Source organism: Barbatula barbatula, assembly GCF_947034865.1.
Source record: "Barbatula barbatula genome assembly, chromosome: 3".
Lineage (NCBI taxonomy): Eukaryota > Metazoa > Chordata > Actinopteri > Cypriniformes > Nemacheilidae > Barbatula > Barbatula barbatula.
The window spans coordinates 7943058-7955977 of NC_136764.1; the positions used below are offsets into that span (position 1 = coordinate 7943058).

At 42.7% G+C, this 12920-nt stretch overlaps 1 protein-coding gene across 1 annotated transcript; it reads right to left on the bottom strand.

The window, feature by feature from the left end:
* Nucleotides 1-925: 925 nt before the first annotated feature.
* Nucleotides 926-5683, bottom strand: LOC306891629 (SLAM family member 5-like). The gene is made up of 7 exons (XM_079452004.1): nt 5549-5683; nt 4669-4977; nt 4058-4312; nt 3793-3891; nt 3468-3520; nt 3208-3342; nt 926-1620 (listed from the first exon to the last, which is right to left on the bottom strand). The coding sequence occupies exons 1-7, from the start codon at nt 5607-5609 to the stop codon at nt 1468-1470; spliced, it is 1065 nt and encodes a 354-aa protein (XP_079308130.1). The 5' UTR covers nt 5610-5683; the 3' UTR covers nt 926-1467.
* Between the last annotated feature and the right edge of the window lie 7237 nt (nt 5684-12920).

Sequence of the window (12920 nt, forward strand, 5' to 3'; positions counted from 1 at the left end):
AGGACGGAGAAGTACCTACCAGCCCCCGCTTCTTCATTGCGTCCACGCTACAGCCACGAGCATCCCCACCCCTGCTTTTATCCCTTTTTAGATTAATAAAGAAACTTACCTTTTTAAACTCATCCTTGTTGTCCGCCTCTTGGTGTTCTCTGGTGTCTGCTCCTCCGGAGTGTGGTAAATAACCCTCGGCCCTGTCACCGGGTGACATATGTTACACAGTCATGCATCCCATGGACTGTGAGCAAAAGAGGAATTGCATGATGCGGGTCGTTGTTGGAAGGGCCCACCCTAAACATACTGGTAATATTACAATGTTGGATGAAAAAAATATTAAAGTATTGAGTATTTAGTGTCTGTACCAAATTTGATTTGCCACAAAACAGAAAATGTTGATGATGTTCGAGACCAAATTTACTTCTATTTGATAAATGTAAAAATTTAGTTAGCTAACTTAAACTAACTTAGCATGAAATATGGTAAATTACCAATAATTCAATAAACAAACCAATAATAAAATCTGTTTAATTAGTATTTGTGTGTGTGTGTGTGTTTAAGAGCAGCAGTGTCTTCTCTTACTGGTGTATCTGTGCATCAGGAAGAAACTTAAAGGGTCATATGAAACGCAAATCTATTAGATTAAAATTATAATCAGGCTTCTTGTTCTATATTCACATGTTTCACATGGGTAATTGCTGTTTTTATTTGCCTTGTCTTAAAAACACACATATTCGCACATCAAAATGACTCTTGACAATATAAACACTTTCCAAGAAGTGGTTTTAAAGTGTTACTGTACAGGTGCTGAGAAAACTGCAATAGAAATCTATCTGAATAATGGGAGATTTTATATTGTCGTGTGAGCCACAAACAATTCTAATTATAAATCCAGTTGCTAATGTTTTTATTTATTTATGATTTTTTTATTAACACAAAGAAAATACAGACAGAATGACAGATGACGAGATTATTACAGTAGTCTGCAGTTACTATTTAAGTGCAATTGACGGGTGTCAATATTTAAATAATGCATCCAATGTCCAGCAGTGTGCAACGTGGTTCAAATGGACAGATGGTTCCCAGTATAAATTCTTGCATATGGGCCCGGACCTGACTTGCTACACCACTGTACAGTACACATTCAGACAAGAAACACTTCCTGTTGCAGAGGTTCTGTGCGTACTCTTAAAGGGACAGTAAATATAATATTTCTGTCTTCATTTATTCACGCATGTCTTTAAAAACCTGTATCTTTCATTTGTGGAAAACAAGCAGTAAGAAGATATTTTGAGAAATGTCTCAGTCCCATGTTATTTGGTTACCAACAATCTTTAAAATTCATAAATTATTGTTGTGCTTGGCAGAAGAAACATGGACATAAAAGTTTGGAATGACATGACAGTGAGTAAAGTATGAACATTTTCCTTTTTGGGTGATCTCTTTAATCTATTGATCCTATGAATTTCATTCTTAATGCACAGATTCATACCCAGCTTTATTTACCACAGCATACATTGTTTTATCACTTTCAGATGTCGGTGGTATTGGATGAGGTTGAACGGTGCTGTAGACAGTGACTGGAGTGACTGGATTATGTGTTTTGCTCTTTGTTGCTGGTGGATTCTGAAATAAACACAAAAAACTGTTGAGTCAAAGGTAGAATCAAGGAAACTATGGAAAGGAGCCATTTGCTTAGTTAGGATGGAACATTTATTTAGTTTTTTAATAAAATATTGATGTCTAAGTCCATGTGACTTCTCAAACTCTGTCACATGGTGGAAACCAAATTAGATTTTTGTGATCATAGGGCAGTTTTTCCAAATCCTGGTCCTGGACCCCCAACACTACACATTTTTGATGACGCTGCTGATAAGTTGAAACAGGTGTAGTTGATTAGAGAGATGTGGAAAATGTGCAGAGCTTGGGTACTTCTGGACCAGGATTGGAAAACACTGCCATAGGTTATGTGTCACACAGTCATTTATAAATATTGTATATGTATTAGCCATTCATGATCAATGCATATATTGCAGTATATTGAAAAATATAAGCATTAGTTTCCCATATATGGAAATTCATTATGTAATATATCGCATTACATTTTGAAGTATATTCCCATATATTTTTGTTCCGTGAGGGCATTGTGTAGACCTAGTAGCAAGGATACTGACATTTAGATATTCGCTTCTGCTTCAATAAGTTTGCTTAGATATGAATACGTTTCTAAACATATCGAAACCAGACATTTACAAACTTGATTTTATTATCAATGTAAGGAACAAAAGTAACATGGTTATGTGCAAGAACAACAAGTCACTTATGAGATCAAACAGTTTTTTCTTACCTGCTTCGACTCTTGCACCAGGAGAAATTGTCTCTCCAAGAGTAGTTGCTGAGCCGAGCAGCACCGACCGCAGGCGGCTACAGTGTTTGGGAGCGCCGCTTTAATTCACCCGTGTAGAACGAGTCGTCTTAGTTCCGCTTTTGGCGCTCGCATGTAAAATCATAATTAATTGATACTTTTTTTTGGTCAGCACGGGGGGCCACAGGGGTGGCCAGGGACATGTCTACAGAGGCACGGGCCTCCCTAGGCCTCCGTGTAGAACCGCCACTGGTGTCACATGACTAAACTGGCAAACACGGGCACATATAGCACGTTTTGCTACAGTTTGCGGATTGAACGACATGTTTCCTTGAAACAGTATGCAACAGTATGCAACATGGTTTGAGTTACGTTTTCTCTTGTTTGGTAGGTGTGTAAAAAATGTCAGCCCATTATATGTCAACAACATGTACCATGCAGTACTAAAGAGACAGCTATCACAACAATTTAAGATATTAGAAGACATTTTTGTCTTAAGAGATTTAGAGGAAAAATATAGCATATCAAAAATAATACAAAGAATGGCCTCTCCGCTGCCATAGTTTCAACTTTTGCGTCATCAGAACAGGGTGTTCAACGCCAACGCACCACTGTTACCATTGAAACAACTTTCAAGCTGCTTGTTCTAATGGGATCGTCGGACCATGTCCGGTGTGGACAATAATTTTAATTATGAGTTCTAATGCGTTATATTGTCTCTTGTAGCATTGCATCGTGCAACATCAGGTGTGCAATGAGACTTGTTTTCTGGTTTGATTTTGATTTAAATGAACCCTCATTTCATATACAGTATTTAACAAAAAAGGTTTTAATCTTGCTTGTTTTACTTGATTTATAGAGTCAGGATCAGTAGTGGTCTGGCTGGTTGCTATTGTGACATCATGCTCCTTTTCTGCAGGTTCATCCATGGTGTGAGCATTTGCTGATCCCTTCATTTCCAGCAGTTTTTGTGATATGTTCTCCTGCAGACAGAGTCCAGACATAATCCTTCAACTGTGTTCAATGTGCATACATTTACACTAGAGTTGCTAAGATAGTCTATGCTTTTATTTCTGACATTCTGAATTCATTATCATTTTAAACGTACCTGAACCTCTGCGTAGACTGTGATTTCACTCTGCTGGGCATTTAAAAAACGCACTGTAGAAAAGTAATATACTTTACAACATGTAACAGATAGCACAAAATTGCACATACAGTTAACACCCTTTGATGTCTTATTTACTGCTGGAATACCCAAATTACTGATCTAAAGCATATTGTATGTTTTATACACATCGAAAAAAGCATGTATTTACCAATATTTAATTGCAAGTATACCACTGTATGAAATATAGCTTTCCTAGGGAACAGTAATTCAATTTCTTAATGATACTGTATGTCAAAACATGAATGTAAGATATGTTCTATACCTTTTTTATCCTTGTAGAAACAAACGGCAACCACAACCAATAATATACAAATAAGAGGAATCACCCATTTGAGATTTCCTGCACCATAGGTTATTTTCTCTAGATGTGAAAGTACAGAGCAGAATTCAGTTTTTGCAGCCTGTTTTTCAACTTACATAAGTTATGTTTATTTAGTTTTCAGAATTGTTCTGCATGGCTAAAATAATCAAATATTCAGAAACATGGAACCCTATTTGTTCTCATTTACATTGATGTGTTGATGTACCTGGGTTAAAAGCGCAGAGTTGTTGAATAGTATTTGTGTTGATCTTCCAGCTGACAGGGTTGCTATGGTTACAAATGATGAAGTCATCAGTGCATTTCAGACTTAAATTGTGGATTCCAGATGATTTCACTTCATCAGAGCAGCTGTTACTGTAATAGTTTATGATTGTAAGATTATCTGCTGTACATGTAAAGTTACAGGTTTCTGTGCTTGACCAGTTTGAGTTTACAGTCAGGAAAGGGGCATCCACTGCATCTGAAACACACAGATATTTAACATTTATCTTCAGAAGGTTTTGCTTCAATAAGTGTTAATATGGGATTTATTAATAACAGAACACTTCAATTCAAAACTGCTGGTCAAACGTGGACCAAATAATAATGATTTAAAAACATCTAACTAAAAATATAAACTAATTTTAACTGAAGGTTATTAAACATTATATTACAAATCTACAAAATAAAATTGATTTATTGTTTGGTAGCATTCTTCATAATATTTTGGGGTTATGCAGAAAAAAGAAAGTCATGCAGGTTTTGAATGACATGGGACAACTCTATTTTCTTATTTACAGTAACATTTGACTCAGTAATACAATTTATCTTACTCGCCTAAAACATATACTTTGTGTTCAGCAATAATTATATCATTTTCTGAACTTGCTATTGCTTTGTAGATTCCACTGTCATTCTTCTGCATGTTCTTTAGAGTTAGAGAGAATGTTTCATTATTGAAATCCACTCTGTTTATGTAGGAAGAGTGAGGTTTTGCATCCTTCAATCTAACATATTTCACTAGATTCTGAAATCGTTCATTTTTCCAGCATATATCATCAAACTCAACAGGTAGTTTTTCTTTCCGGATATTCAGTTGAACAGAAGTTCCTGTCTCCATAAACACAGTGTCTCCAGCACTGAACCCTGAAGAGAGAGAAAATACGTCTTTAATCATTAGAGAAATGTCATGAATATACATGTTCTTGTTTGAAATATATTTAGATGTGTTCTGAATTTAAGACCAAAAGGTTTGTTTGCTACTGTACATGACAGGCACTGCAGTGTTGGTGTAATGTGAAAGTTTTGTACTGTTCTGTTCCCCTTTAAGTTTAATAGCTTATTTCACAATTATTGTTTATAGAAAAACCACATAAATTTCACATGTGTGAAAACATATGTGATTCCTTCCATGTTAATTCTGTGTAAAGCCCATGGGTCTACACATGTGATCACATATGCAAAATGTGTGTGATTCATGTGATTTTTATGTAAGGGACATTGCGACACATTTTTTACCAGTCATTTTATTTAATAGAAGTTTATTGTAAATCAGACACATTAATCTGTCAGTTCTTTTATTTTAACAATCAGTACACTTTTTTATTACAAGAATCCACCACTACTTAATCATTAAAATGTTTAATCATAATACTATCCTATACACGATAATTATATTGAATTAAAAAACATTTATATCTTAATAGTGATTTGGTACCTGTGTTGTATATAAGCAGAGCATATGACAGGAGCAGCCGCGACGCCATCATTGCAAACATAAATTGAATGTAGATTACTAAGTCTTCAGTAAAGGAAGTGTGTACTTCTCATAACGGTTTGATGACGTTTCGAAACTTCTGAAACCACAGAAATACATGAGTTAGTACTGTGGGTGACACTAAGCAAATTCAATTCAGACTAGCCTGACCATAGACTACAAATGTTCAGATTAAAAAATATTTGTAGCAACTTTCCATGTAAGGAAAGTGGGAGGCTGGAACCGGCGAACGAAAAAGCAACTTTTAATAAAATAAATAAACAAACAAACAATCATAATAAAACCGAATATAAAGTTCAGGCCTGGGCCTCTCTCGCCCTTCCCTGTTGTGACTCCTCTCTTATGCTTCCGGAGCTCCTCAGTGAGAGATGTGAGACCAGTGCAGGCACAGGTCATGCTCGTTATGACTTGCGTTCCCTCACGGCTCTCATCCCGCCCTGCTCACAATATTATTACCATAAAAACTCATGACCTTAAAATATGATTTGGCCTATTTTACTTTGAGTAAACTATGTATCACACAACCTTTATAGATGGCCTATAAACTAAGTGTATTGGATAGTTTCAAATAAGTTTTTATAAAGTCATCGGGGGTCTGTCTGATGTCTTTGCTGCGTTCCCCCTCCACATCCCCCAACCCACATCACTTCCCTTAAACGCCCTCAGACTTCCTGTTTGTTCACTCGTCCACCACACATGCATCATCAGGGTCCTTGAAGTGTAAGAATATGCAGTTAAAAAGAGACACTGACAATCATAATATATTTATAAATAATATACTGTCCCAAATTACGCATATTTGAGCCTTTATGTAAGGTTATGAAAAATTACAAATACTATTATATATGATAGAAGCATACATTATAGTACAATATGTATGATTGATGTTAAAATTGTAAAACAATATGTTCAAAATATTTTTTAAATGTTTGAGGGAATAAAGAGGAAAGACAATGATTAAAAAATAAAATAGAACATACACTCACTGGCCACTTTATTAGGTACACCTATCCAACTGCTCGTTAACGCAAATTTCTAATCAGCCAATCACATGGCAGCAACTCAATGAACATGACAATGAGTTCACTGTACTCAAATGGCCTCCACAGTCACCAGATCTCAATCCAATAGAGCACCTTTGGGATGTGGTGGAACGGGAGATTCCCATCATGGATGTGCAGCCGACAAATCTGCAGCAACCGCGTCATGCTATCATGTCAATATGGACCAAAATCTCTGAGGAACGTTTCCAGAACCTTGTTGAATCTATGCCTCGGAGGATTAAGGCAGTTCTGAAGGCAAAAGGGGTCCAACTCGGTAAGGTGAACTAGTAAGGTGAACCTAATAAAGTGGCCGGTGAGTGTAGGCCTAAATGTTATTTAATAGTACAAAGAAGTTTCACGCACGTTTAACTTAATAAAATGTACATTCCTATTATATCAGCTTTAACAGCTATTTATGTGGGAAAGTAAAAATGTAAAATCGACATAAAATTAAGAAAAAACAATAGTCACATTCAGATATTTAAATGTATAGTTTAAAATATCTTCTTTTGTTTTCTGTCGATGAAAGTCATACAGAGGGTGTCTAAATGACAAGAGGGTGAGTAAATGATGACAACATTTTTATTCTGGGGTGCTTTATCCAGATTAATTTACAATAGGAAAAAAACATCAGTATGGAGACATAATACACTTTAGCTATTAGTCTATCAATTTACACAAGCTTCTTCTTTAACATTATCACCATGGTCACCGTAGCGCGTTCTCTCAGCGAGGAAAGAGTGCTTCCCAGTGGCCCTTCTGGTCCCGGGTGGCTTCTCGAACTTTGCATTAACCACACCCACATGGTGAAAAGCGACACCAAAGGAACAGCATTACCAGTTACTGGAGGAGGTTCGGTGTAAAGAGGAAGCAAGTAGATGCACCAGAGCCGTCTCTCAAGCCCGGCACCGTAAGGAGTAATGGGAAGCGCTACCCCCTCGCCTGCGGGGCCCACATCTGCCATAGGGAGATCATATGTGGAATACCTACACGGTCTCACCAGTGGGGAGAACTCATGGGAGTAGGTGCACGCAAGCGGTGGAGACCACCGTGGGGAGGTTACAGGTTCCCCGACAGTTAAACCAAGAGTGAGAAAGCGTCAGACGGAACTTCCCAAGGAGGGGATTCACTACGCCCAGGTACAAGGGTTCACCTTGTGAGGGAAACTCACATATACTGGGCGAGAATACGAGCTGCTCCGCCAGCCTCCTACTCCCCAAGTGCTTGGTGATGGAAGGAATCCCTATACTTCGTCTAATGGAGGAAGTAGGGAGGCTGGAATAGCGCGCTTACTTGCCTGAAGAGGGGAGAAGGGGCGTCGCAGGAGTACGCCCTGCCACTGGTCACCCAAGACCTGGTCCGACACAGGTTCGATGCCCATGCGGAAAAAAAGGCTGGATGCAGCCCAACCCGCAGCTCTGCAGATGTCTGGGTTGGGACTTCCTCCCAGGGGGAGCGCCTGCACGTTCCCCACCGCCTAGTCCGCGCGGGGGTAGTGGGGACTCTGGGCATGTGGCCAGAGTCCGGGTCTAGTCCACTTGGGGTAACCCAACTCTAGGTACCCGCTGGACACGGAGAGTGCGTGCTGATCCCCTTCCCTCCAGATGGAGGCCCACCAGGACCATGTTAAGGTCCCAAGAGGGTACGGATAACAACAGTGGGGATTAGCCCCCCGTGTGCCCCTTAGGAATCTGCTGATCGGGTCGTGCCGCCCTGCACGACACAGACCAAGGCACTCTGTGCTACAGGAAGCGCAGCAGGGCGAGAAGATGCGCCACTTATAGCGACCGTCGCCTAGTGGTAGTGCTCTTTCTTGATGGACCATGCTCACAAGAGCAGGAGACAGGTCTCTTCAGATCTTCTCGTCCCGTCCAGGGCTCGGATGCCAGACCGTGCCCTTCTCGCCAGCGGTGAGTGGCCGTCAGAGTGTGTGCTTCAAGAGCCAAGTCTGGTTGGGCCAATCGGGTGCAGCTAGCAGACTTTGAAGCTCCTCTACCAGCTCCACACAGTACCTGTGTGGGGAGGCTCACTGGGGTGGAAGATGTACTCCCGCTTGCCCTGCAGTCAGCTGTGCGTGGAGGCATCCGTACCGAGGAGGTCTCGGTTAGGGAGTACCTAAGCGGCCAATGGGAGGTATGCAGGGGGCAAACAGGACTCCCTGTGCAGGACACTGCTCCCAATGCAATGGACTGCAGGGATGGAGTCGCCAACTTCCGCGGAGTGACCTGCAAAGAGCACATCGGCTGTTTGATAGAGGTCGTCTAGGATATGGAAGGCCCGCAGGGACACCACCCACTGCTGACTCCAGAGGAGGCGTCGGGCGAGTTGCAACGTCTGCCATGAACGAACGCCACCTGACGGTTGACATACACGAGGGCAGCTATGCTGTCTAGGTTGCGCCGGCAGATAGATGTGATGGGAACACGTCCTGTGCCGGTGTGCCACGCTCTCCAGGGAACCCGACTCTGAAGCCCATGCTGAAGTGGTCTCATATGCATCAACCTGAACGGCACGATTGCCGACAAGGAAGCTATATGCCCCAGGAGCCTCTGAGTGAATCAGGGCGACCACTGACTGTTGCCTGACAAGGGCCAGGCAGCACACCATTGGCTGGGCACGCTCTCATGAGGCATGCTGTATGGTAACAGAGTCTAGTCCCATACCGGGAAAAGAGGTGCTCCGGCAGGGGAGAGTATGCTCTTGTCCAAGTTGATCCATAAGCTCAATCGGTCGAGGTGCTAGGCACATAGTCCCAGTGCGTAGGCCACAGATCCCACGAGTGCCAATATAGGTCAGTCATCATGATAGTTAGCATACGCACGCCCAGCTCCTGGGGGGAGTGAGGGCAGCCTCCGTGACCTTAGTGAAGGCACAGGGTTGGAGGGCCAGACCGAGGGGGAGGATGCTCTACTTGTAAGCTCGACCCTTAAGAGCAATAAACGAGGAAATGGTCTGCTGGAGAATCGAGGCACGAAGTACGCGTCCTTCGGGTCAATAGCCACAAACCAATCCTGATGCCCGACGGACTACAGGATGCGCCTCCGCGCAGCCCCCCACCTTACACAGGGAAAATGAAGTAGAGGTTGTCACCCCTAAGACATTTCAGCCAGAGGAACGGGCTCCATTGCCCCCTTCTCCAGAACGGTGGCGACCTCGAGCCAAAGTACGGGAGCGATCTCACCTAGTCAATGTCCCATGACTTGGGCGAGTGCCTGGCAACTGATCCGAGGCGGATCATCCTCACTAGGCACCGTGACGTGCTAGGAAGCTGTGACCAGGCCCCAAGACATCTTGACGGAGGAACTAGTGGGGAGATCTGCTTCATTGCCCCGTGGGGGGAGCTTCTGTGGTGGCAGTACAGCTGTCAGGTCAGGGCCCTGAGGGGGCGAGCAAGTGTGCTGACTTACTGCCAAAAGTCTTCGCTGCCGAACGCATGGAGAGTGCGGAGGGCTGCAGAAGTGGCATTTTACAACGTCAAATTTAGGCTACTGCATGATGTGGGCACCCAGGGAGAAGGACGCTATCCTGGAGACCAAGTGGGCACCAGGCCCTGAGAAGGGCCCGGCCTGATGCTGGACGTGGCAATGACCATCCCATGCAGCTCGACACCGATCGTGGGGCCGGACATGCGCCCAATGTCCTAGGTCTCCGCGGGTGGCTCCTTCCAGCTGTTTCCTGACAGTTAGCTGACGTCCTTAGTTGAAACCACAGTCCGCGGGGGGCCACCTGAGGAAGAAGCACCTGAACTGCAGGCGGAGGTATGGAGGGGTGAGGCTGCTGGGATGCTGACGGAGAGGCTGACGGCCTCTGTCTGCTATTTCGTCAAAAGACTTGAAAGTCTTCCACGATGCCCAAGCATCTATACGCGTCATACCACTCTGCCTTTGCCCTCGAGCAGAGGCCAAGATGTTCTGTTTGGAATAACGGGCATCACTTCTCGTAACCCATCTCGGGATTCTTGCTGGGGGGGCAAAGGGAGGGGCTGTCACGTTTTAATCATATATATAAAGAGCGCCTTTTCTCTGCACCATGCTCATTGCTTATGATGCAGATTAAACGACAATAAAATACTTTGCAAAGTACTTCCTCACCTCTCTGTGTATTGCGTTTGTCAAAGTTGTCTCAACCTAGATTAAGGAATAAGAAAATTCCACAACAGCATAAATCTATTGGTGGAAAGACATGACAAGAGATAACAGGAACATATCTGACTATAACTAGGGGGTGGAAAACACTGCAACTTGAGATGCTTTGGGAAGATCTCTGTCATGATTCCGCTATCATGTCATGTTAATTCTTGGTCTTGCAGCGGAGTCATGGCATAGCCTTAGGTTTTGTGTGAGAAAGACATGGCTTTGTTGTGATTCTGACTGCCATGTGCTTTCTCGTGTCTCGTCAGTGTTTCCCGCCCCTCTCGTTCCTAGTATTGCTTTCCTCCTGTGTCTCATTACCCACACCTGCCCATTGTTATCTCCTTTGTTAGTCTCCCTATTTAATGCCCTCTTGTCTATTGTCTTGTGCTCGTTCGTTGTACGTGTTACCTTGTACTTGTATGCCATTCTTGTTGTCTTGTACATGAAACCTGCTTTAGTTTAGTCAGTCAAATCTAGTCTTGGTGTTTTGTAGTAGTTAGTCTTTGTGAGTGTTAGCGCTAGTCTGTTTTAGTTAAGTCCTCCTTCATGTTCTTTTACCCCATTGTGGGCCTTTGTTTTGTGTTTTGTTAGTCATTAAAGTCTTTCTTGTTAACCCCTTCATCCCCGTTTCGCTGCCTGCAATTGGGTTCTCTCTAACACATCCGTGACAGTTCATGACAATCTCACTGTGTTTGGCTTGTACAAATAAAGTTAACTCTTTGACACTTGGACCCACTTTATCTGAGCAATTCTCAAATCAGAATATTACACAAAATGTAAGAAAGGCACATGCGAATCGACTGCTCCAGTGTCGTAGAGCATAAAGCATGTGCTACTTACTTCATGTCGACGTGGATTCAATGTGTATTTGTAGCCTATCTGGAAATGCCCGTAGTAGGTGAAAATAATTTTTTTTAAAGATATTAGTTTTCCATCGCCTGTATACTTGAAAGTTTGTCCTTATTAGCAGGAGGTCCCCAAACGTCTCAATCCTTGACCCAACCTCAGTTAATTTGTGTCTGTCATGATTTACTCAGGGTCATGACTGTACCACGTCTTTTGCGTGGAAAGAAACATATTATTGTCGGTCACGACTTCTCTCATTAGCTTCCCTTCAGTGTTTCATTCCTGACACCCGTCCCTTGTTGATTATCCTTTCTTAGACCTCCCTATTTAATGCCCTTGTGTTTGCTGTCCTGTACAAGTATGTTTTTATTAATGCCTTGTTGTCTTGCCTTCTGCGTTACCTGTTGGAGTTATAAGATGTCCTGCTGGAGTTATAACCTGTCCTGCTGGAATTATAACCTGTCCTGCTGGAGTTATAACCTGTCCTGCTGGGGTTATAACCTGTCCTGCTTGAATTTATAACCTGTCCTGCTGGGGTTATAACCTGTCCTGCTGGGGTCATAACCTGTCCTGCTGGAGTTATAACCTGTCCTGCTGGAGTTTATTACGTGTCCTGCTGGGGTTATAACCTGTCCTGCTGGAGTTATAACCTGTCTTGATGGAGTTTATAACCTGTCCTGCTGGGGTTATAACCTGTCCTGCTGGAGTTATAACCTGTCCTGCTGGAGTTTATTACCTGTCCTGCTCGAGTTATAACCTGTCCTGCTGGAGTTATAACCTGTCCTGCTGGAGTTATAACCTGTCCTGCTGGAGTTATAACCTGTCCTGCTGGAGTTTATTACCTGTCCTGCTGGAGTTATAACCTGTCCTGCTGGGGTTATAACCTGTCCTGCTGGGGTTATAACCTGTCCTGCTGGAGTTATAACCTGTCCTGATGGAGTTTATAACCTGTCCTGCTGGGGTTATAACCTGTCCTGCTGGAGTTATAACCTGTCCTGCTTGAGTTTATTACCTGTCCTGCTGGAGTTATAACCTGTCCTGCTGGAGTTATAACCTGTCCTGATGGAGTTTATAACCTGTCCTGCTGGGGTTATAACCTGTCCTGCCGGAGTTATAACTTGTCCTGCTGGGGTTATAACCTGTCCTATTGGAGTTATAACCTGTCCTCCTGGAGTTATAACCTGTCCTGCTGGAGTTATAACCTGTCCCGTTGTTGTACCCCATCGTACAACTGCACACAACCGTGACAGTGTCAAACATAAAAACATTTACATGGGGAAAAACCACATT

Bases quoted from the DNA above. Each gene is read 5' to 3' on its own strand.
- LOC306891629 (XM_079452004.1), bottom strand. From the start codon at position 5,609: ATGTTTGCAATGATGGCGTCGCGGCTGCTCCTGTCATATGCTCTGCTT. The intron at 4,313-4,668 runs GCGAGTAAGATA...TGTGTGTTTCAG, and splicing joins ACACAAAGTATATGTTTTAG to ATGCAGTGGATGCCCCTTTC. The intron at 3,521-3,792 runs GTATAGAACATA...ACTTTTCTACAG, and splicing joins TTTCTACAAGGATAAAAAAG to TGCGTTTTTTAAATGCCCAG.